The sequence below is a fragment of the Enhydra lutris genome, unplaced genomic scaffold (assembly GCF_002288905.1).
Source record: "Enhydra lutris kenyoni isolate GAN:26980312 unplaced genomic scaffold, ASM228890v2 scaffoldscaffold28, whole genome shotgun sequence".
NCBI classification, from domain to species: domain Eukaryota; kingdom Metazoa; phylum Chordata; class Mammalia; order Carnivora; family Mustelidae; genus Enhydra; species Enhydra lutris.
In genome coordinates this window covers 11,486,097-11,512,493 of record NW_019154112.1, presented here as the reverse complement: position 1 = coordinate 11,512,493, position 26,397 = coordinate 11,486,097, and the positions used below count along the sequence as shown (strand labels likewise).

Here is a 26,397-nt window from a genome sequence, read left to right as displayed (position 1 = left end):
AAAATGCAATTATTTTACTCAAAATTCCTCCTGATGATATTTCATTCACAAGACATTTGTGGGAGACCTACCATTTGCCTCTGCCTGTGTGCATCTGAGAATGGGCAGACCAGTCAGATGATTTTAAGGAATGGGCCTTTATGAGCATATCTCACATACTGCCCAGTCTCATGCCCTGCCCGTGCTTTTTCCACCTCCTCAGATATCACCTTGGGCTTGGCTTCCCCAGAGAGATATCCTCTTGGTATATCACATTACCCTGGATTTATTTCTGCTATGTTTCCTCCTTCCTTTTTAAAATCAAATGTGCTCTTTCTCGGATTGACTTATTCCACTTAGCATTACACTCTCCAGATCCATCCAGTACCACATGATTTTACTTATATGTGGAATTTAAGAAACTAAAGGAACAAAGGGTAAAAATGAGAGAGAGACAGAGAGAGAGAGAGGAAGAAAGCAAGAAGCGGACTAATTATAGACAACAAATTGATGGTTACCAGAATGGGGAAGCAGGGGGTCTGGGAGAGTGATGGGTGGAAATAGGTGATGGGGATTAAGGGGGGCACTTGTCGCAATGAGAACCAGGCTGATGTATGGAAGTGTTAAATCACTATATTATATACTTGACACTAATATTACACTATATATTAATGATACTGGAATTAAAATAAAAACAAAAAATAACAAATTTTTTAAAAATGGGAATATGGAAAAAGCAAGTCAGATATTCTCCTTCTACCTCTTTCTCTCCTCAGCTAACCTGAAAATAACTTATGTCTTCTTAATGTCATTCCTAATATAGTGACCACAATTTTAAGCAAAGTGGGAAAGGTGGGATATGCCATACCATCTTGCCAACATGTTACCTTGGGACATTTCAGTAGATACATTATTTTACTGTTTCGTGATTGTATCGATAGTACTCATGACAACCGTTCTTTGAATGTCTCCTTTGTCCCAGTACCACAAAATCAATTTCTGTGAGGCTTGGGTGTTCTGACACTACATTAGCAAACATGAAAGACCACTGCCTCATAGTTGATTTCCACAGGTCTCCCTTTCTACAAAAGAGTTTTAAATTCTAAATGCTTTATGAATGTCAATTTGGTGGCTTTCTTGCCAGCAATTAGCCAAGTTAACTGAGTAAAAAAGACTAGGAAACTTAATAGTGGATGACTTGAACTTATGTAAAACCATCTGTTAGTTTAACCAGAATTATGCCATTGGTTAGTTAGCAAATCAAAGATAAGATCACTTGTTGGTATTTTGAGTTCTAAGGATCTTCTAAATTCTTTAATTATACTAACATTTTTGTGCCTAAAATTATTCTAAGTAATGGGCAGTAACATGATCTTGGAAATGGTTTATGATACATCAATGAGAGTATTTTTTAAAAGAGGATCTTCTCTTCATATATGAAATTTGAACCAAATTAAACCTATAATCTATAATTATTAATCTATCTGCATTTTTAGTTGCTAAAAGAAATTGATATAAGTTGATTCTGTAGAAGTTATTTTGTTAGATTAAGTTTTTTCTCCCCCTTGGAGAGATAACATAATTAGGCTTATGTCACAAATGCAATTAGGTGAGTAATCTTGACTCTAATCCATTTAGATAAAAGAATTTTGAACAATTTGTGATATAAATACGTTTATTTCATGGCCTTATGAAGTCTGATTTTAAAAGAATCTGGGTAAATGCACCTTACATATAAATTCTTTTATCTGCAGCAGTGCAACAATACTAATTAGGTAGGTTTAGAAGTTATTTGGTTTTATCAGTTAAAAACTCAAGAGGTCAATATGGCAAAGATGCACACAGCTGGAGAGACAGATGTGTGATTAGGCTCAAGCCTCCTGTTTCCAAGCACCAGACTCTGTTCACTAGATCACAGTTAGAACCTTAAGCTCTGGCTGGGCAGTTTTTGAAAATCTATCATGTTTCTTAGTCTATATTTAGCTTCCAGAAACATAATCAGTTAGGCACTTCTGTGTCATTATCATCATCAATAACAACAAAACATAAAATTAATATGTATTGTGAGATATATTAAGATGATAAATCTTAATCACAGATACCCTTTAAGTTAGAAAAGGATGTTTTATTTAGTTCTGTCTTATAACTTCTTTTCATTAGTTAATCTAGATATGTGATTAGTAAAAAAAAATTACTACATATGTATTTTTTTTTTATTTTCAAATTTACAACATTTAGGCAAAGGGGATTTGTTTAAAGATGTTCGTTAACTTATTGATTCTTTTTTCTTTTTAATTTGTTTATTTGACCGACAGATCACAAGTAGGTGGAGAGGCAGGCAGAGAGAGAGAGGAGGAAGCAGGCTTCCTGTTGAGCAGAGAGCCCGATGTAGGGCTCGACCCCAGGACCCTGGGACCACGACCCGAGCCAAAGGCAGAGGCTTTAACCCACCGAGCCACCCAGGCGCCCCCTAACTTATTGATTCTTAATAGTAAATAGAAAGCAAGACATTTGAATGGTTTAAAGTACTGAAAAGCTAACTATGTTATAAATGTATGTGAAACCTTTAAACCTTTATAATTTACAAAAGAAATGTGTTTAAATTGTTTCTGATCTATATCAAGTAGATTTATTTTCATACTGATATACCAGAGAATAACACAAATCAAATAGTCTCTACTCTAAATTTATTTTGTTAAGTTTGCACTGATAAATATATATGTATATATAAAATATGTAATATATATAATGGTGTGTATATATATGTCACATATATATATATAACATAAAATACATATATAGGATAGAAGGATAACTGGTAAACTATGTGCATATATAGGAAAAATCTAAATAATCCCAGCAAAAAGAAAAATAAAAAATGAAGAAATGAGAAAGGCTGTAACAATAAATGCATTCTCCACCCTACCTACAGATCAATCAGAAAAGGATAGAAGCCCTATGCATTTGAGGTGCTAGAATACAATTTCTATCTAAATTGCTGGATGATGACTAAGCTATTCAGACACAAGAGTGATCCTAAGGAAGCCGGTTTATATCCAGTTTATGTGAATCCCATTAGAGGGGAGAGTGATAAACAAGACAGAAACAAGAGCCAAAAACTTCCTAAGTTTGATGAAAAATATTGATGTAAGATCCAGAGAGTTCAATAGATCCCAGACAGGATAAACATAAAGAGAACCACATCTAGACACATTGTAGTCAAACTGTTGGAAACCAAAACCAATAAATTTTGAAAGCATTAGAAGAAAAACAATTCATCATGTGCATGGAACCACAATGAGAACAATGGCTAATGTTTCTTTATATATATTTTAAAGATCTTACTTATTTATTTGACAGAGACACAGTGGGAGAGGGAACACAAGCATGAGGAGTGGGAGAGGGACAAGCAGGCTTCCGGCTGAACAGGGACCCCGATGTGGAGCTCCATCCCAGGACCCTGGGATCATGACCAGAGCCGAAGTCAGATCCTTAATGACTGAGACACCCAGGCACCCCAACTAAAGTCTCTTTAGAAATAGTGAAGACCAGAAGGCAATAGAATGACATACTCAAAAAGAAATTGTCAATTATGAACTCTATATCTAGTGAAACTATCTTTCACATATGAAGGAAAAATAAAGACATTTCCAGATAACAAAAAGTGGATTGAGTTCTTTGCTAGCAGACATGACCCTCATGAGTTTCTAAAAGAGACTTTCAGACTGAAAATCCATAGGAAGAAATGAAAAGCACTGGAAATTGTAAATATATGGGTCAATGTAAATTCTGATAGATATTCATATGTAGATGCATAATATATAGATTATATTCTCTTAATTTGTTTAAAAGCCTATTTTTAAAGCAAAACTTTAACACTGTACTACTAGGTGTCTAATATACGCCTATGACATACATCATATGCAATGTATATGACAGCAGTAGTACACAGAAAGGGGAAATAAGTGGAACTAAGTTGGAACAAAGTTGCCAGTTTACTGAAATTAAGCTGATGTTAACTGGAATAGATTGTGATAGGTTAAAGATGCATATTATAAATACTAGAGCAATTACTTTTTAAAAACCTTAAAAAAGGTTAAATACTCATAAGAGAAAACAAAAATAGTATGGTAAAAATATCTTTTGAATAAAACGAAGGCAGTAAAGAAAGAACAAAGGAATGAAAAAGATATGAGACATACAGAAATTAGATTACAAAGTAGAAACTTCTGTCTAACCTACTGTCAAAAGGATTTCTTTTTTGCTCTACAATTTTTTAGTTTTGCATTCTAAAATCCACCCAAGTTAATTTTCACGTAGGGTGTGATTTATGGACCAAAGTTCATTTTTACATGGATATCCATCATACCAAGAATTACATTCAGTGTGATCTTAAAGTCATGTGTAAATACAAATGAGCTGGTACAGCCAAAGCAACTCTGAAAAACAACCAAACAAAACCTGAAGTCTAATACTACCTGATTTCAACATTTATCATAAACTATCAAGAAAATTTAGTGTTCACATGAGGATAGACAAACAGAATAGAGTCCAGAAGTAACTCCACATATACATGACAACTTATTTTCAAGAGAGGTACACAAATAATTCAGCAGATTATGTATGTTTTTTTTTTCAACAAAACTCCTGGAACAATTAGATATTCCTGTAAAAAATAATTTTAATCCGTATCTCCCACATTATCCATAATATTTACATTTATCCATTTACATTTGTCTATAAATAACTAAATTTATTTGTAAACTCAGATATGAGAATAAAAGGAGAGTTCATAAAAGAAAAAGTTGGTATATTAGAATTTATCAAGTCCCTATGAGATCAAAGTAATTGAGCAAATAACTTGACATAATAGGTAGTGTTTTTTGACCTTGTGAAAGTCACCTATGTCCTCTGAGCTGGTGATTTATCATCACTAAATGGGGATGAGAATACCCACCTCATAAGGTTATTGCTAGAATAAAATGAGCCCTTGCTATAGCACTTGGCACAAGTCTGGCATATAATAAGGGGTAGAGAACAAAAGCTAGTATATTATTGATGGTAGCTATTGAAATATCAGTAATATTAATATCTACCTGCATTGTGAATAAAATGGACTGATTCAAACTGTAAAATGGTTTCATTACTTACCTGATGTAGTATTTTGAATACCAAAGCACTACAATTCTGTTTGGAAGAACATTAACTTTTGGTTTAGTTTTGAAATTGGTCTCACCAAAGAATGGGTATTAGAAAAATCTTAAATGTAATCTAATTTCCATTTATCTTCTTTCCTTTGGTTGAGATTGCATTTGCTTTTGCATTGGACCAGAATGATTTATTGTATTTTCAAAGAAATTTCCAGAGAAATCCTGTTGGCTTTGTTTTTTAATCCTTTTTGCTTTCGAACTTATCCAAACACTGGGAAACAATCTGAATGCATTTACTTTCTAACAACCTCTGATGTCAAATCAGTTTTAATTCTAGCTTAAATCTTTAATACTGTAGTTTTGTTGTTACTCATACTCTTCTGAATGAAGAAAAAGAGAACAGCTGGTTGCTATTGTCAAATTTCTTTTGTTTGGGATTTATTATGTATGCAACTCTTGAATATTTTTCTTTTTCCTGTCTGCATACACAATTTCCACTGGTTTTTTGGAGAATGGTAGAATTTGCAGTGGAGAGAGGTCTTAGAACTCACCTAGTTCTAACATATAACCTGAAGAATTGATCCCAGTTAAAATATTAATCATCCTCTAGCATTTCTTATGCATTCCTTGTGGTGAATTGCCTGATTTTTTTAAGCTCAATTACCAGTTGGATATTGTTCTTTTTCTTATAAATGATAAAAACTCTTTGCATAGTAATGATGTTAACTACTAAACCGCCATCTGATACTTTTCCCTATCTTGTCATTTGTCTTTTAGTTTAGTTTATAGTATTTTTACCTTATAAGTTTATAATTAATATTTTGTCAAATATATTTTTCCTATTCTCAATTTCTTCTTTTGGTTCCATACTTAGGTTCATCTTACTCATCATGAGCTCTGACCTATGTTCACTTATATTTTTTTCTGTTACTTTAATATTTTTATTTTTAAGTGTAACCTATCCAGAATTAGCTTTAGTGCCGGATTGCGCATTTAAACCTAATGAAGTTCGTGTTGTTTATTATGGCATATTGTTTCAGTCTGTTGTAACATTTCATATCATGAATCTGTTGCATATATAATGATAGTGTGTAATATATCAGTGGTTCTGATATATTTTACCTCCTATTGAAAATTTGGCACTATCTAGAGATATTTTTATTTGTCAGGACAGAAGGTAGACAGGGTAAGGGAGAGACTGATCACTGGCTTCTAGTAAATAGAAGCCAGGGATGAGGTTAAATATCCTACAATGGACAGGCTACCTCTCATAACAAAGAATTGTCAATAATGTCAAGTGAAGAGACCTTACAGGTGAGGGAGAGGGAGAAATCCATTGGTACCATGCTTCTCCCCACTATGTTCTCACCAATAGTAGTACTTCCTAGGCTGTATTTCTGTTTACTACTCTGAGGGACACCAGAAGAGACTTTGCCACCTGTTTTGCAGAAATCCAGATATACATTTCATTTTTTATCATCTCTGAACTGTTTCAAAAGTCAGTGAGCTGAGTAGTTTTAGAGCATAGACAACGGAGCCATGCTGCCTAAGCTGAAACAGGTTCTGCTGCTTAGTTGTGTGACATTGAGCTACTTATATAACCTCTCTGTCTTCAGTTTCCTCATCTGTAAAATGAGAGTAATAGTCCTATCCTGGATTCTCACAGAATTACAAGATGCTTAAAGCAATGCTTGACATGTAGTAAACATTATAGGATTTGGTAACAATGATAGTAAAGTAAGTGACTTGGTTTTTGTGAAACTTGTTTGATCACAGTGACCTGTACTTGCTTCTTATGTAATTAAACTTTTTAAAATCCATTGCAGATTTTTGCCAGTGATCGAATTGAAGCAGCATGTTTCTTCTTTAGCCTTCTGCCACATCTCTTTTCCTTTCGCCATGCAGCATAAACCCCATCAGATTATCAACTCTGTTATCTCTATAGGTGTTATTTAACTTTTATTACCATAGTCAGGCTTGCAGATTTCCTTATAAGCACATCTCTTTTTTTAAAGTAATTATTAACATGTAATGTACTATTTGCCCCAGGGGTACAGGTCTGTGAATTGTCAGGCTTACACAATTCACAGCACTCACCAAATCACATACCCTCCCCAATGTCCATAACCCAACCATCCTTTACATACCCCCTCCCCCAAGCAACCCTTAGTTTGTTTTGTGAGATTAAGAGTCTCTTATGTTTTGTCTTCCTCCTGATACCATTTTATTTCATTTTTTCCTTTCCTACCCCCCACTCTGCCTCTCAAATTCCTCATATCAGGGAGATCTGGGATTATTGTCTTTCTCTGATTGATTTATTAAGCTCAGCATAATACCCTCTAGTTCTATCTACGTAGTTGCAAATGGCAAGATTTCATTTCTTTCGATGGCTGCATAGTATTCCATTGTATATATACCACATGTTCTTTATCCATTCATCTGTTGATGGACATGTGGTCTCTTTCCATAGTTTGGCTATTGTGGACATTGCTGCTATCAACATTCAGGTGCACATGCCCCTTTGGATCACTACATTTGTATCTTTATGGTAAATACCCAGTAGTGTGATTGCTGGGTCATAGGGTAGCTCTATTTTAACTTTTTTGAGGATCCTCCATACTGTTTTCCAGAGTGGCTGCACCAGCTTGCATTCCCACCAACAGTGTAGGAGGGTTCCCCTTTCTCCGCATCCTCTCCAACTTTTGTCATTTCCTGACTTGTTAATGTTAGCCATTCTGACTGGTGTGAGGTGGTATCTCATTGTGGTTTTGATTTGTATTTCTCTGATGCCGAGTGATGTGGAGCACTTTTTCATGTGTCTGTTGGCCACCTGGATGTCTTCTTTGTAGAAATGTCTGTTCATGTCCTCTGCCCGTTTCTTGATTGGATTATTTGTTCTTTGGGTGTTGAGTTTGATAAGTTCTTTATATATTTTGGATACTAGCCCTTTATCTAATATGTTGTTTGCAAATATCTTCTCCCATTCTGTCAGTTGTCTTTTGGTTTTGTTAACTGTTTCCTTTGCTGTGCAAAAGCTTTTGATCTTGATGAAGTCCCAATAGTTCATTTTTGCCCTTGCTTCCCTTGTCTTTGGTGATGTTTCTAGGAAGAAGTTGCTGTGGCTGAGGTCGAAGAGGTTGCTGCCTGTGTTCTCCTCAATAATTTTGATGGATTCCTTTCTCACACTGAGGTCCTTCATCCATTTTGAGTCTATTTTTGTGTGTGGTATAAGGAAATGATTCAGCTTCATTCTTCTGCATGTGGCTATCCAATTTTCCCAACACCATTTGTTGAAGAGACTGTCTTTTTTCCATTGGACATTCTTTCCTGCTTTGTCAAAGATTAGTTGACCATAGAGTTGAGGGTCTATTTCTGGGCACTCTATTCTGTTCCATTGATCTATGTGTCTGTTTCTGTGCCAGTACCATACTGTCTTGATGGTGACAGCTTTGTAATAGAGCTTGAAGTCTGGAATTGTGATGCCACCAACTTTGGCTTTCTTTTTCAATACTCTTCTGGCTATTTGGGGTCTTTTCTGGTTCCACATAAATTTTAGGATTATTTGTTCCATTTCTTTGAAAAAAAAATTGATGGTATTTTGATAGGGATTGCACTAAATGTGTAGATTGCTTTAGATAGCATGGACATTTTCACAATATTTGTTCTTCCAATCCATGAGCATGGAACATTTTTCCATTGCTTTGTGTCTTCCTCAGTGTCTTTTATGAGTACTTTATAGTTTTCTGAGTACAGATTCTTTGCCTCTTTGGTTAGGTTTATTCCTAGGTATCTTATGGTTTTGGGTACAATTGTAAATGGGATAGACTACTTAATTTCTCTTTCTTCTGTCTTCTTGTTGGTGTATAGAAATGCAACTGATTTCTGTGCATTGATTTTATATCCTGACACTTTACTGTATGAGTTATAGCAGTTTTGGAGTGGAGTCTTTTGGGTTTTCCACATAAAGTATCTCATCATCTACAAAGAGTGAGAGTTTGACTTCTTCTTTGCCAATTCAGATGCCTTTAATTTCTTATTGTTGTCTGATTGCTGAGGCTAGGATTTGTAGTACTATGTTGAATAGTGGTGGTGATGGTGGACATCCGTGCCAGTTCCTAACCTTAGGGGAAAAGCTCTCAGTTTTTCCCCATTGAGAATGATATTCTCTATGGGTTTTTCATAGATGGCTTTGATGATATTGAGGTATGTACCCTCCATCCCTACACATTGAAGAATTTTGATCAAGAAAGGATGCTGTACTTTGTCAAATGTTTTTTCAGCATCTATTGAGAGAATCATATGGTTCTTGTTCTTTCTTTTATTAATGTATTGTATCACATTGATTGATTTGCAGATGTTGAACCAACCTTGCAGCCTGGAATAAATCCCACTTGGTCGTGGTGAATGATCCTTTTAATGTATTGTTGGATCCTATTGGCTAGTATTTTGGTGAGAATTTTCACATCTATGTTCATTAAGGATATTGGTCTGTAACTCTCTTTTTTGACAGAGTCTTTGTCTGGTTTTGGGATCAAGGTAATGCTGGCCTCATAAAATGAGTTTGGAAGTTTTCCTTCTATTTCTATTTTTTGGAACGGTTTCAGGCAAATAGGTATTAATTCTTTGAATGTTTGGTAGAATTCCCCTGGAAAGCCATCTGGCCATGGGCTCTTGTTTGTTGGGAGATTTTTTTTTTTTTAAGATTTTATTTATTTATTTGACAGATCATAAGTAGGCAGAGAGGCAGGAGAGAGAGAGAGGAGGAAGCAGACTCCCTGCTGAGCAGAGAGCCTAATGCGGGGTTCAATCCCAGAACCCTGAGATCATGACCCAGGCTGAAGGCAGAGGCTTTAACCCACTGAGCCACCCAGGCACCCCTGTTGGGAGATTTTTGATGACTGCTTTAGTCTCCTTACTGGTTATGGTCTGTTCAGGTCTTCTGTTTTTTCTTGGTTCAGTTTGGTAGTCTAAACGTCTCTAGGAATGCATCCATTTCTTCCAGATTGTCAACTTTGCTGGCATATAGTTGCTCATAATATGTTCTTATAATTGTTTGTATTTCTTTGGTGTTGGTTGTGATCTCTCTTTCATTCATGATTTTATTTATTTGGGTCCTTTCTCTTTTCTTTTTGATAAGTCTGGCCAGGGGTTTATCAGTCCTATTAATTCTTTCAAAGAACAAGCCTAGCTTTCTTGATTTGTTCTACTGTTCTTTTAGTTTCTATTTCATTGATTTCTGCTCTGATCTTTATTATTTCTCTTCTGCTGGGTTTAGGCTTTGCTTGCTGTTCTTTCTCCAGCTCCTTTAGGTGAAGGGTTAGGTTGTATATTTGAGACCTTTCTTGTTTTTTGAAAAAGGCTTGTATCGCTATATACTTTCCTCTCAGGACTGCCTTTGCTATGTCCCACATATTTTGAACAATTGTGTTTTCATTATTATTTGTTTCCATGAATTTTTTCAATTCTTCTTTAATTTTCTGGTTGACCCATTCATTCTTTAGTAGGATGCTCTTTAGCCTCCATGTATTTGAGTTCTTTCCAACTTTCCTCTTGTGATTGAGTTCTAGCTTCAGAGCACTGTGGTCTGAAAATATGCAGGGAATGATCCCAATCTTTTGGTACCGGTTGAGACCTGATTCATTACCCAGGATATGATCTATTCTGGAGAATGTTCCATGTGCACTAGAGAAGAATGTGTATTCTGTTGCTTTGAGATAGAATGTTCTGAATATATCTGTGATGTCCATCTGGTCCAGTGTGTCATGTAAGGCCTTGATTTCCTTGTTGATCTTTTGCTTGCATGATCTGTTCATTTCAGTGAGGGGAGTGGGTGTTAAAGTCCCCTACTATTATTGTATTATTGTTGATGTGTTTCTTTGATTTTGTTATTAATTGGTTTATATAGTTGGCTGCTCCCATGTTAGGGGCATAGATATTTAAAATTATTCAATCTTCTTGTTGGACAGACCCTTTGAGTATGATATAGTGTCCTTCCTCATCTCTTATTATAGTCTTTGGCTTAAAATCTAATTTATCTGATATAAGGATTGCTACCCCAGCTTTCTTTTGATGTCCATTAGCATGGTAAATTGTTTTCTGCCACTTCACTTTAAATCTGGAGGTGTCTTTGGGTCTAAAATGAGTTTCTTGTAGACAGCATATTGATGGATTTTGGTTTTTTTAATCCATTCTGATATCCTGTGTCTTTTGATTGGGGCATTTAGCCCATTTACATTCAGGGTAACTCTTGAAATATATGAATTTAGTGCCATTTTATGCCTGTAAGGTGACTGTTACTGTATATTGTCTCTGTTCCTTTCATTTCTACTACTTTCAGCTCTCTCTTTGCTTAGAGGACCCCTTTCAATATTTCCTATAGGGCTGGTTTGGTGTTTGCAAATTCTTTTAATTTTTGTTTGTCCTGGAAGCTTTTTATCTGTCCTTCTATTTTCAATGATAGCCTAGCTGGATATAGTATTCTTGGCTGGATATTTTTCTCATTTAGTGCTCTGAATATATCATGCCAGTTCTTTCTGGCTTGCCAGGTCTCTGTGGATAACTCTGTTGCCAGTCTAATATTTCTACCATTGTATGGTACAGACTTTTTGTCCTGAGCTGCTTTCAGGTTTATTCTCTTTGTCACTAAGACTCATAAGTTTTACTATTAGATGATGGGGTGTGGACCTATTTTAATTGATTTTTGAGGGGTTTCTCTGTGCCTCCTGGATTTGGATGCCTGTTCCCTTTGCCATATTAGGGAAATTCTCTAGTATAATTTACTACAATATACCTTCTGCCCCTCTCTTTCTTTCTTCTTCTTCTGGAATCCCAATTATTCTAATATTGTTTCATTTTATGATATCACTTATCTCTTGAATTCTTCTTTCATGGTCCAGTAGTTGTTTGTCTATCTTTTGCTCACTTTCTTTATTCTCTGTCATTTGGCCTTCTGTATCACTAATTCTCTCTTCTGCCTCATTTATCCTAGCAGTAAGAGTCTCCGTTTTCAACTGCACCTCATTAATAGCTTTTTTGATTTCAACTTGGTTAGATTTTAGTTCTTTTATTTCTCCAGAAAGGGATTTATTTCTTCAGAAAGGGTTTATTGAATATTTTCCATGCCATTTTTGAGCCCAGCTAGCACCTTGAGAATCGTCATTCTGAACTCTAGATCTGACATATTACCAATGTCTGTATTGATTAGGTCCCTAGCCGTTGGTACTACCTCTTGTGCTTTCTTTTTTGTAGTGAGTTTTTCCACCTTGTCATTTTATCCAGATAAGAATATATGAACAAGAGAATAAAATACTGAAAGGGTAGCAAAGACCCCAGAAAAAAATGTATGCTAACTAAATCAGAAGAGACCCCAAATCAGGGGGAGAAGAAAGGGTAAAAAGTAATTAAAAAAAAAATATATATATATATATGTATGTATACATATATATATATTTTAGACTGGTGAATAGAATAGAGCCACATACTCGATTTGAGCTATCTTTTGGACTCTTAGAAGAAACTACCTCCCAAAATTTTAAAGAAAGAAAAACGTATATATATACAAAAATAAGGGTAAACATGATGAAGGGATGGAATATAACTGTAAAGATGAAAATTTTTTAAAAAATTCTAAAAAAGTAATTGATAAGATAAATTGGTTGGAAAAAGAAAGAGAAAAAATGAGGAGAGAATGTGCTCAGGCTGGAGACTAGATCAAAGCCATATGTTAGATTTAGGTTATATTTTGATCTATTAGCAGAAATTGTATCCAAAATTTTTTTAGAAGGAACAAAAAAACCCGTATGTGTACAAAAAAGCCTAAATACAATGAAGGATAAAATATGACTATAATAATGAAGGTTTAAAAAGATTTTTTTAAGAAATGTATTGTTAAGATAAACTAGTTGCAAAACATTAAAGGAGGAAAGAAGAAAAGTTAAAAAAAATAGAATAAGAAAAAATAAAATTAAAAAAATTTAATCTAACTTTGCAAAACTAAAGGATCATGGGGAGAAAGTCATGAATTCCATGTATTGTTTTCCCCTAGCTCCGGAGTTTCACTGTTTTCCTTGCATTGTGAGCTTGGTCTTGGCTGAATGTTCTTTCTGATCTTCTGCGGGAGGGGCCTGTTGCAGTGATTCTCAAATGTCTTTGCCTGAGGTGGAATTGCACCGCCCTTGCCAGGGGCCAGGCTAAGAAATCTGCTCGGGTTCACTCTTGGGAGCTTTTTTTCCCTGAACGCTTTCCGTAGAGTTCTGAAGGACAAAATAATGGCCTCCCAATCTCTGGTCTGGAGGAGCCAAGAGCTTGGGGCCCCACTCCTCAGTGCACCCTCAGAGAAAAGGGGTCAGTCACTCCCGTCTGCCTGGTCTCTGGCCACACTCAGAGCTCACCCGGCCTGTGACTGAGTGTTTCTATCTCTGTCGCACAGTCCCGTTTGGAGTCTCCAAACCCACCAGATTCCTGCCATGCTGCTCCTCCAGAGGAGGAATGTGAGTCTCCTCAGATCTGCCACTTGAGCGGTGGCCCAACTGTGCCTGAGATCATGGTTTAAGGTAACTCCGAGCTGAGCGCCCACTGCTCGGCTCTGTCTCTGAAGTCAGCTTCCCCGCTCCAATACCTTGGAGCTCTGCCACACTCAGACATCCCCGATCTTTCTGTGACCCCACGGGACCTGGGACCACACTGTCCCCATAAGGGCTCCACCTCCACTTAGCCTCTGGTCCTTCAGTGGAGCAGACTTCTAAAAGTTCTGATTTTGTGCTCCGGTGCTCCATAGCTTGTTGGGAGCCGGCCCCTCCCTCCACAGTCAGTCTTCCCAGGGCTTTGGATTCACTTCTCCACACATCCTACCTTTCAGAAAGTGGTCGACTTGCTGTTCCTAGAATTGCTCCTCTTCTCTTCTGTCTCCTGTTGAGTTTGTAGGTGTTCAGAATGGCTTGATAACTCTCTCTCTGAACTCCTGGGATCTGATGTCATCTCAGTCTGCTACTCCTCCACCATCTTACCTCCACTCGCACATACCTCTTTAGAGTTCCTTTTTATTTTCCTCCTGGGAATACCATTGATTTTGAATAAAGATTATATTCATTTTTAGTTACATTGTGAAAGTTAATGATGACATATCCATGGAATTAGATTTGTCTCCTTGTGCCAAAAATTTCAATTTGTTCTATTAACATGTGCTGAACACATATGTGTCACCACATAGACACCATGTTGTGTCTTATCCCCTTACTAGATAGATACTTTCTTCCGTGTATTTCTGAGCTTCTTAATTCTTATTTGCTTTCTGTCCTATATGACATCCTCTGGAACAGCACTCTTCAGTGGAATTTTCTGTAATGATAGAAGTGTTCTGATCTGCACAGTCCTATAGTGTAGGCACCATTGAGCACTTGAAATGTGGCTAGGGCAACTGAAGAACTGAGTTTAGATTTTATTTAATCCTAATTAATTTAAATGTAAATAGCCACATGTGGCTGATGGCTACCACATTGACCAGCACAGTTCTAGAGTATTTCCTTGCCCTTCCATTTTCAGTTTAAATTTTTCAGCTTTATTCTAACTTGAACCTATTTTACTGAATGTGTTTGTATACACTCTTGTTTATCCTACATATTATATATATTATATTCCAGTAATCAAGTCATTTTTATTTCATATCCTGTGTCCTCAAGAGAGTAATAATACATAGTCTTAGGTCATATAATAATAATACCTCATCTTAGATGATTTCAGTATTGTAATAATACATAGTCTTAGATGAATACATAGTCCTAGATGTAATAATACATAGTCTTTGACTATATAATGTATTTTCTCATAAAGTCAGATGCTTGCATTTCTTTAGTTTTTTTTTTCTTGCTCATAAAAATAATAGTGTTCATTGTAAGAAAAAACTGAAGGAAGAGGGACAAAAGAATAAAGAAGAGGATAAAATATCATCCTAGTGACACAAAGCAGAGATTACTACAACTATTACCACATACACACATATACACACACACACTATGTTACATGATGGGCCTGGCAACTTGGATGAGTTCTTTATATGCCTAATATATTCTTTTATTTTTAGACATTTTACTGATTACACAGATAATGTATGTTTATTGCTTTAAAAAATTGAAAAGGAAGAACATAGTGAAGGGAAAAAAATCAGCCATGATCACAGAATCCACAGATTAACCACTTCTATTGTTCTGGTTTTTCTTCTTCCAGTAGGTGGATACATAAGTTGGTAGGCAAGTAGAGAGGTAGATGCATAGATAAATAGGTATTTAATTGTTTTTGAATTATGCTACACATGTGCAGCATTTGCCTATAAAAGTATACATATTTCAGATGATAATCAAACAAAAATATATGTCACTATGGGTACGTATCATAAAAAATTGGTATAAGTGATCATTTTGAACATTTGTAACTTTAAAGTTAAAAAACAGGTATTTGTTAACATTTATTTGTTGAATTTGTCAATCCCTTAATTGTATCTTACTTTTTACATCATAAGGATTTTCCTGTAGTATAAACTAAAATTTATAAACATGATTTTAATGGCTGCATTATATTCCATTATATCTATATACCATAATTTATTTAATCAGTTCCCTATTATTGTACATTTAGGATGTTTCTTTTTTTCTACTGCTATAAATAGCATTGTACTCTACAATTTAGTGCCTAAAACTTTTCATCTCTATTTCCCTAGGTTACATTCTTAGAAGCAGAATTACTGGGCCAAATTAGATGAACAGATTTAAGACTCTTGATATATATTGCCAAATAGCCCTCCAGAAAGTTCCTTGTTGCGTATAGAAGAAATAAATAATCCCTGTTCTATTTGTACCCTTTAATCATTTTTATACAGCTTTTCTTTGAACCTTTAAACTTCCCTTTGGTTTTAGGACTCAGAATTGTTTTTTAATAAATGTTTCTTTCAAGGGATTAGCAAAGTAATCACATTGTTATAAATGCCCAACAATGTAACATTCTTATTTTTTCTTAGTAAAGGTTCTCAGGCTATAACATTTTTTCATTGTATAAATTGTTTCTTTCTAGGGTGAACAAGGAGAAAAAGGAGATCCAGGTCTGGCTGGCATTAATGGACAAAATGTAAGCCTAACTTTTTTTTTTTTTTCCTAATATTCTGTTTACATTTTGCCACGGAAATATATTGACTATCTAAGGGTAGTAACACTTTACTATGCATGGAAGATCTAGCCACAATCAAGGCAAAATCAAGAATCAAGGCAGTTTTTTGCAGGGCTCTGTGTTTTTAGTGTCATTATGGGTCGTTTCTTGGGTTTACATATTTTATATCCTGTCATCCTTAACAGTGCTTTTTTTGTTGTTGTTTCTGGATTGCATTTTTTCTGGTCTTCTTCTTTCTTTATTCTTCTTACATGCATTCTCATGTGGTCTGTGTTCTTACCCAGGGTCGCTCTTCATCTTATACCAAAGTTCCCTCTACTGAAGGGTCTGCATGGGTGGGATTGCAATGATGAAAAGAAGGGGAGACGGGGAGGGGAGACTTGTAGTTCTGTCTCCCTCCCCTTCCACTGCACCAGGTCATCAGCCTCAGGAATACTATTGCTGTAACATACTGATATCCTAGCATCTCCTCATCTTTCCCTTAGGATGACACTCCCCACCCCCCACCCCCATTCCCTGAGCTTCACTTTGATTCTTATGATAAAACTTGAAAATTATCCTAAATCTGGGTTTTTCTCTGAAATATAGACTAATCTTCTGTTCATCAAAATCACCATTTACTATAGCTACATTAACTTTGCTAGGGAAAATGACCACCATGAGAATTACTTTTTCCCACAGTTTTCTTTTTCACTTGCATAAAAATGTTTTAGAAAAGTTCTAAAGGGCTACACTACACCACTTGCTTTATGGGTTAAAAAAAAAAAAAAAAAGGAAACTAGATCTGGTCCCCTTATGCATTAAAGACATTGCAAAATCCATCTTGTATACAGTGGATCACCATGGTGAGAAGGGAAGCTGGTCACTATGGTCCCTGGGGCTTGTGGGCAAAGAGGAATACCTGAGTGTGGGGAGGGGGTTTCTCCAAAAGAGAAATACCCTGGTAATTAACCCTGTAGTCAACACTGCATTGAGGTTCTGACCCCCCACAACTTTACTCTCTTGTTACGTTCTGAGAAGCCCCATTTATATATTTAATAAGATTCTCATTCTTATTTCTTTTCTTTTTGAAGTGATTTTTCTGTATGAGAGGATGGGAACTGGTACCTAGGTTTGTAGCTGGAGGAAATCTCTGCATCTTCTCTAGCTCTTTACAATGCCTCAACACATTGGATGTCACAACTGTTGGTCCGTACACTTGAACTGGGCATCTGATTCACCTCCATTCCCCACCAGTGGAGGTACCCATTATCATAGTAAGATTCTGGAGTGGAAAACCAGAGCCCACTGTGTCACTAGCTGAGAACATCACTTCTATGTCTGTGAAGGATGGGCTTTGAGTAGAGTCTAAGGTCCCCATCATTATGATGTCCTATAATTTTATACAAAGAGATTATTAAGATTACAAACTTGAAAAGCATCCATTCAGGTTTTTGGAATTCCTGCTGCATGTAAGGAGTTGAAGAAATAACAAAACAGAATACATCTGGAGCCAGAGTATGGAAGGTGCTGTGTACAAGGATGTTTGCCTTCCTCCCTCTGATGGAGGGGAGACATCCTCCAAGCTGTGTTTAAATGAAGATTAGTTTGACTGTCTGTTACACGAAATGGCTAAAATTTGGGCCTTTGCCTATGTTTTTTTTCCCTATCATACCCTTCGCAAGAGCAAAGATCATTTCTTGGAATCCCTAGTATTTAGTGAATATTTTCAAAGTTCCCAATAATTATTTGCCAAGTTTTAATTTTAAAAACTGAAGAACTATAATAATAGTTTAAACTCTAAGTAATCAGAGCCTAAAGTAGAATAACAGGGATGGAAGGGAGTACATAGATAGTGATATTACAGTGGTAAAATATATGCAGTTTGGCACTAGATAGCATTGAAAACTCAAAAATAGCTCAAGAATTTGACCATTCATTATGGGAAGGATGTTAATTGTGAAAAATATAGTGGTGTTGAAGGAAATTAATGAGTGTTACAAAAGATTTATATGGGCTCCCTGAGATAGAGGAACAAAACAAAGATATTTAGAAGTTCATTAAGATAACGCTGGAGGGGCACATGGGTGGCTCAGTGGGTTAAGCATCTGCCTTCAGCTGAGGTCATGATCCCCAGGTCCTGGGATCAAGCCCTGCTTCCCTGTAAGCTACCTGCTCAGCAAGGGCATCTGCTTCTTCCTTCTCTCTGCTCCTCTTCCCTGTTTGTGCTCTCTTTTGCTTTCTCTCTGTCTCTGTCTCTCTGTCTCTGTCTCTGTTTCTCTCTCACAAATAAATAAATAAATAATCTTTTTAAAAATCTTTTTAAAAAAGATAACATTGTAGTTGAAATAGAGAGGAATTTATCCAAACTGGAGATTTGAGGGGTTGGACTCTGAAGTCTATCTACATTAACTTTGAGATTTGGAAATTATTCTTACGGCTCTGCAAGTAAGGTGGTTTGGCTTTTTAGAAGTAATCAATTGATAAATACATATATTTGAGTGCCTACTACATGCCCAGATGTTCCAGCAGCCATTGTAAGAGTTCCAAATCTGAATAAGACCAACCTGTTAAGAGAGCACATAGTGTAGTGGGCAGTGTGACCTTTCCTCTTGGAAAGGAACTTGGAAGAGTTCTTTGCATGCCCCCAAACACAGGGCTGTCATTTCATTAGTACCATCATTGTTTAATATAGTTCATTAGGTATATCATAAAGCAGGACAAAGCACATTAACTTTTCTCACTTTGTTACTTAATTAATATGTAGATGATATTATTTTCCTTTTCTCAATTTTGCCAAAGATATTCAGAAGTCATGACTAAGGAGAAATAAGGAAAAGTAATGAAAATTCTCCTTTTCTCCCCTCTACTATCACTAGGAATAGAGAGTCAAATGCTCTATTACATCATTAGTGGTGGAACTGTTAATAATGTGTTATCATTCATAAACGATTTCCACAAGGAATTTGAAATGTGATCCTTACTCTAGCTTTATGGGCTAGCTAGAGCAGGGCTGGTAGAATCTCTGTTTTCAGAGGCAAGAAATAAAGACTTGGGACATTAGGCGATTTTTTTTTTTTTAAGAAAATGGTAAAATCCGCTTTTAACCCTCCGTGTTTGACTATAAAGTCTCTTATTTCCCCACTAAATCATGCCACAGTTGTCATTGCCTATTTTTCAATGCTAAAATAAACTGACTATGCAAATTAAAATCATTCAGCATTTATGACAGTTCACTCTGCCTTTCAATAAGCACAGATACACATTCTTAGGGAATGAAGGGCATTATAATAGTGATTTCAATTTGAATTAAAGTCAAGCCATGATGGAGAGTCTAACTTCAGAAACATTCTGTTAGAATGCAGAGTGAATGAACTCAGTGGGCCAGCTCACTCTAGCTACTTTCCAAGGCAAAGAAAATTGAAAGAATTTAATATTCCTACTAAGTGAATCCAAAAGTCCTTTTTAATGGTCTTTATTCTTGTATATTACAAATATCTTGATGTAAATGTATCTTTTAATAATTTCTTCTGTGCCAGCTTTTTCAAAAAATGGGCAAACTCACTTTGGAAAAATGTAAACCTGATTTACAGGGAAATATTTAGTAGTTCAGTCTTTCTCGGTGGGACACTATTTGCATTTTGGGTAAGACAATTCTTTGTTATATGGGACTGTCTTGCAAAAGCAGAATGTTTAACACCCCAAAGGCTCACCAACTAATGTAGCAGTTTTTAATCATTAGGACAAAAAAAAATTGCTCTGATGTCTTTCTAAAAGCATCCTTGGTAGTGTATGTGTATGTAAACTTTGGATTGGTCTTCAAGGTATTAGAGTATTGGACTAAAGTTATTGAACTAAATACATGTTCCTATTTCCCTTATAGTGTAGATAATGCATACCAAACATATTAAAATCATCAAAAATTCGAATTGCTAGAATTTAGCCTTCAAAATACCAAGACCTCAATTTTACACACATTTGAGTTTATAATTAAATGATTTTGATTGTGACCTACTGTGAGATATACTCAACAAATGCATCTTATAACAGACTTGAGAGGGAATCTTATAAAGTTGTTAATGTAACATTTAAAAGTCAGACTTCCTGGGCTCAGATCCCAGATCTGCCACCGCCTAACCGGCATACCACTCAGAACATTACTTACTCCCTCTGTGCCTCACCGTTTTCATTTGCACAATGGGATGATAATGTTAATAACACTTCAGGGCTTTTTTTTGTCTGTGTTTGAGGATAAACAGGTGTATGCATAAAGCATTTAGAACAGTGTCTTGCATACAGTAAGAGCTGTGTAAACATTTACTGTTATTTGAAACTGGGTTAAATAAAATACATTTATGTCTAATAAAAATACCATTTCATTTGTTTTTTGGTGAGGTTATATAATCTTAGGAAAGTTGATTTCAATCATTGAGTTTAGACTCTTTCTGTGCATCTTTATTATTGTCTTTCATACATCCCTTATCAGAATTACAGCATCTGATGTTTCTAAAATAATCTTGTTAATCTCCTTATACCAATGTAATCTGTATTATTAAATGCAAAAATATTGAAATCACAAAGCTGAGCTATCAGCTGGCAACAGCTGGTGCCATCACTCGGGAACAAGGTACAGTTAATGGGAAGAGGAAGCGAAGAATTAATTGATGGTTAAAATTCTTTTTAGCAAATATTGTTTTGTTTAACAAATATTGTATCTTCTGATTTTTAAAGATGCTACCTACCATGAGTCGTAGATATTCCAGGAAAATTAATTTCATAGTCTGCCTGCTTTTATAATTCTACATATTATACTGTCCATCAGCTTTCATCTTGCCTTTAGATAAGAGTTCCTATCTCCACATAATGTGCAGAGTCAACTACTATGCTTTTGAGAGTCTTGATATACATGAATTTTATTGAGAACCTTGATAATAGATTCCCATCTTATTCAATATTGAATTCATAGTCTGTTCCATTTGATTCTTTATGCTTTAGGGTGAGTGCTGCATCTTTTTCTCCCCAGTACTCGATCACCATTGATAGCAGCACCAGTGTGACAGGAGGAGAAAAATTGCACTTGAGAAAAGCATTACTGATCTGTTTCTTAGAGCTTATTATGATGCCATGGCCTTAAAAACATTGTACTTTGTCAGAGGACATGAGTTACATGGGCCCACTTCAATGGCCATAAAAGTAGAAGCTTGATAAATGTAGTACTTCTCAATTGCATTTTATCCTATGTGACTTAAAGCACAGTGGTTCCATATCCATCAAACTGAGTACGAACCTGAACAGAATGAACTATTAATTATCCCTTAAACTTGGATTTGAAAAGTAAAAGCAACATTTATTAAGTACCTACAGGTACTAAGTGTTTTTTATAACCTGTGATTCTCAGAATAAGCCTTCAAGATAACTATTATTTATACCTATTTTATAGGGAAGCTTGAACAACTTAGGATTTTGCATAAAATGCTGCTCTTTTCCTGACTCTCCTGAACTCTGCATCTCTGAATCTTGGGTACCTCCAGTAGATGTAGGCCTCTCTGGGAACTGTTCCCTTCACACTTGCTATATATTTCCATAATAGTATTCAGTATTCACATCAGCTTGTCTTTGGTTGCATCATTCCCCAACTGCTTCCTGACCATGGTTGATTGAATCAGGGATGGTTAGCTGATTCATTTGCCAGTAAGTTCTTCCCAAAAATTGCAGTTAGGGTTAGTCTGTCAGGCAGGAATATTGAAAAAAATCAGTGTATTATTTTATGCCTAGAGATATTATTTTTATAACATGTAATGTGTGATGATTATGAATCATAGTAATAACTGGGACACCACTGTACCCAGAACTCAGTGTAACCTCATGCCCCACCCCAAAGTTAACATTTTCCTGAATGTTGTGTTTAATGTTGCCTTTTAAAACAATAACCTTTTCATATGCATATGTTCATAGAATGTAGTGTTTAGTCCTTTTTTAAAATTATTTTTGTTAACATTTAATAGTCTTTTTTAAAAGATTTTATTTATTTGTTTGACAGAGAAAGAGAGAGAGCAAGCACAAGCAGGGGGAGTGGCAGGCAGAAGGATAGGGAGAAGCAGGCTTCCTGCAGAGCAGGGAGCCCAAAGAGGGCTTGATCCTAGGACCCCGGGATCATGACCTGAGCTGAAGGCAGTCGCTTAACAACTGAGCCAACCAGGTGCCCAGAACATAGAGTTTAGTCTTATATATTTGTAGATATTCAACAATATTTGTTGACTAAATGGGCTTGGTATCTTTCTCAGACATTTCTTCTTCATTTGTCTTTCTCTGGATAGTATTATATCAGGAAGCACAAATAAAACATCTTTTTTAATAAACTTCTCAGTCCAGTAAATGGTTCAACATCCTATCACTTACTTAAGTCTTGGCACCGTCTTTTCTTTGCCCCCTTTTCCAACATATCTATATGTCCTGCTTCCCATTATGTGCAATCTCTGACCACTGCTCTCCATCTCCAGTGTCACCCCCACACCCCAACCATCCTGTGCTCTTGCCTGGAACACTGTGACAGTCCCTTTTCTGCTTCCACTCTTGCTGCCTACAATCTATTTTCACATTGTGGACAAAGTGATGTTTTTTGAAACAAGGTCACATCATGGCCTTTCTCTGCTTGGAACATTTAAGTAGTTTCCCCATTCCACTTACAACAAAAAAAACCAGCCTCCTTACCATGGCCTTTAGTTCTCTATATGCATTGACCTCTGCCTAAACTTGATTTGATCTCCTGTTCCTTGTCTGCATGCTCATGACATTCCGCTCACCCTAGGAGCTTTGGTGCTTGCTGTGCCTTCTAACCTCAATATTTTTCCCCTGGATCATTGCATTGCCTGGATCCTTTGAAACAACAAATGTCCCCTCCACACAGAAGCGGTTTCTTATCACCCCAATTGAAATAGCAGCTCTGTCCCTCTCGTTCTTATCACATTCAGCCTGTGGTCCTGTTTATCAGCAGGACAACCCTCCTCTCATAACATGAGTTCCCTGAGGGCAGGAATCTTGACCCTGTTAGGGAAAAACTATTCTCACATTTATTTAAAATTTTACAATAATGAACATTATATTAAAATTTTGTTCACACTGATTCGAAAAGGGGTATTGCAGAAAGGGAGAGAAAGGGAGAGAAATTGAGCTCAACTCCAGATACAACAAGGAGAGGGAGGGATACAGCCAATAGAGTGATGGGCTCAGTGGATGGAAAATAGTTACTAAGAGCAGACCTCAAGGGTAAGAGGATTCTTGAGAAACTAACTTAATAGGATTCTTGCTGAAGGCAGGCCAAACACTTACATGTCAAAGGTCAGAGATGAGGCACTTGATCTGATATCAAGGGTGTGGGATTCTTTCTAAACTGATTAAGCAAGAGTCTGCTAAAACTGGGCTAAGCAGGCCAAAGACAGAACAGGACAGAGGCCAAGCTTGAGGCTTAATGGAGAAAAGACTCAGAAGAGTGTGACTGAAGTTTGGACAAAGAGAGAGTTTCTGTCAACTTCTTGTTTTTGTACTTCTAAGTAGCACTATCCAATAGAAATAGAATCTATTTAATGTAATACTTATATAGTATAATTCTAAATATGATATAATTTCAAGACAAATCTAGATATACTTTCCAGTAGCCATATTAAAAAAAAGTAAAAAGAGACATGTGAAACTAATTTTAATAATATATTAAATATATCCAATTATCATTTTAATATATAATCAATATAAAAATTATTAATGAGCTATTTTACATTTTTTGTACTAGATATGGAAAATCTAATGTGTTTTACACTCACAACACATCTCAATTCAGACGAGTCTCATTTTGCTTAGTTGGGAAGGATAGGCTATTTCAAATAATAAGAGAATATCACATATCAAATGTGATTTACTTTTTCACTCATCCTTTTTCTAGAAATACTCTGAGGTAACAGTGAAAGACCCATAGCTATCAGTTTCATCCTGAAAAGTATTTCTATAGTTGTGAAGTGTTTTTTGCCAATCACATGCTGTTTTCATCCGTTAAATCTTTTTCCTTAAGGTGTAAGACGACGGTTTTCACATAACCTCTACAAGATTATTTTAAGTATCCAGTTTTCCTTCATTTCTTGAAATTCATCATGGGCTTCTATATTAAGTAGTTAAAGCTGCTGGCATTTGACATTGTTTATTGACTACAAAATGTCAGTGCTGCGAGAGATGGATCCCTCAGCCAGGAAAAGTAAGACGTCTGGACATAGACTGTGCATTGTGTGGCTTCAGAATATTTCTTTTTTACATGATTGTTCTTCCCTCATCCAACGTGTTAAATCAAGGATGAAGGAAGATGCTTTTTTTCTATTTGGCACACAGTCAGGACGTGTCTTTCTAACTTTCTTTCTGTTTACACTGTGAAAACCTTCAACTGTAGAATGCCCCTGAAATCTATCACAGTGTTCCTGAGAACTGTCATTTCTGAGTCTGGTCAACAAAATACCCACTGAAACACCCAAGAGTCCGGAAGATTCATGAACATATTTATCTGATACTCTGTCTATGTCTTATATAGTTTGATTAAATATCTTTATAAATCCAGATTTAAAAAAAATAGGAACTAGAGAACTAAAATACTTTAAAAGAGGAAAGAGACTACATTATAGCTTCGGGCTGTGAGTGACAGGGAAAGAAGATGTCCTTCATTTATTTTTCCCTCACAATTAGATTACTTGATAGATACATAAAAATGTTTTTTTTATTTAATTCTTGAATTTTTTTGGCAAGCTTTATAAAGGCCAAATCAATGCTAAATCAAAGGTATTTACAACATCCACAAATTTAATCCAAAGTGGATACTTAAAAGCTCATATAGATCTAAATGATGTTCTCCCAGATGGTGAATTGATGTAATTTTAGCAGGAAGCAAAGTTGCACAAATATGCAGTATTCAGGGCTCACGCTGATTTAGTGTATCTGTACTCACCACAACGCAGATGTTGCTTATCATTTTAGTGCCAGTCGTCTCTCTTTCTCTCTATACTACAAACTGAAGAATGGGAGTTGGGAGTTCAGTAAATTATGATTTATTTTGTGACTAATGACTTGTTAGAAATTCAATCTTTCTGTGAATTGTGTACAGAAATTACATTGGTTGTATTCTTCATACAGGGTTTAAAAGGTGACTTGGGTCCTCGTGGTCCACCTGGCCCAAAAGGAGAAAAGGTATCGTATTCACCCTGAGAAGTGCCAGTTTTTCTTAAGAAAACTCTGAGAATGTATGCAGTGACTTTTCTATGATACTTTCTAACTGCCAAAAGTTAATTTTGTTAAAATTAACCAAAGGCTGTTATGTTAAAAGCATCTGAAGAAAAGCCTTTTGGTTCATTTAATTAGTATGAAGAGACTAAATGCACAACTGCTAGTTGACATTAATTTGTGTTTATAAGATTTCACTTTCTCTCCCTCACTTAACAGCATTAGCCATTCCATTGCCAAATTAGCAACTGTGCATTGTATCAGGGAACTTTGCCAGTAGCACTGAACTGCTACCATAATGGTGAATCAGGTGGCCTTTGTGGGGGAAGGAGGTTAACTTTTTAACTCAGTCTTGGTCTGAACGCTTCATTTCCTGCCATTTTTCTGTCATGCCATTTTATAATGATCTATTGGCTGTGACCTTGAAAAGAGATTTAGAAGTACTAACAGCAAGAGTCATTCAGAATAAGGTCATTGGATTATCCCGATTTGATGAGAATTATACGTGCGGGTGTTTTATATTGCATTTTGTTCTCTATTGTCAGCACATTTGGGAACCCTTGTCTGGCTTCAATATTTACCTCTCTGTTAAAATCTATCTTACAAATTGGTCCTCAGTGACTGAGTTAAGCTATGTCGATGTTCCTTAACGAGTATTGGCTATTTTTATTCAATTGTTCCAAAAAGTAATGATTACTCAATACTAAGCCTTAACTTTTGAGGTGACTATGTTAGATGAGAAAAGAAAAAGTTACAGAGATACTCTCAACATGAGAACGTATCTCTGAGCTTCATACCACAAGGTATAAGGGGTCCATAATGTCCACCTAAAAAGCCTTATAGCAATGATTTTTGATCTTAATGATTAAGAGTTCTTATTAAA

General features: G+C 35.9%; 1 protein-coding gene across 1 annotated transcript in view; it reads left to right on the top strand.

Moving 5' to 3' along the window:
* Positions 1 to 26,397, top strand: part of LOC111152319 (collagen type XIX alpha 1 chain) — a 306,943-nt gene that overhangs the window by 114,803 nt on the left and 165,743 nt on the right. The window contains exons 12-13 of the mRNA XM_022510811.1: positions 16,191 to 16,244; positions 25,428 to 25,481. Coding sequence (XP_022366519.1) covers positions 16,191 to 16,244; positions 25,428 to 25,481 — 108 coding nt within the window. The remainder of the gene's footprint in view (positions 1 to 16,190; positions 16,245 to 25,427; positions 25,482 to 26,397) is intronic.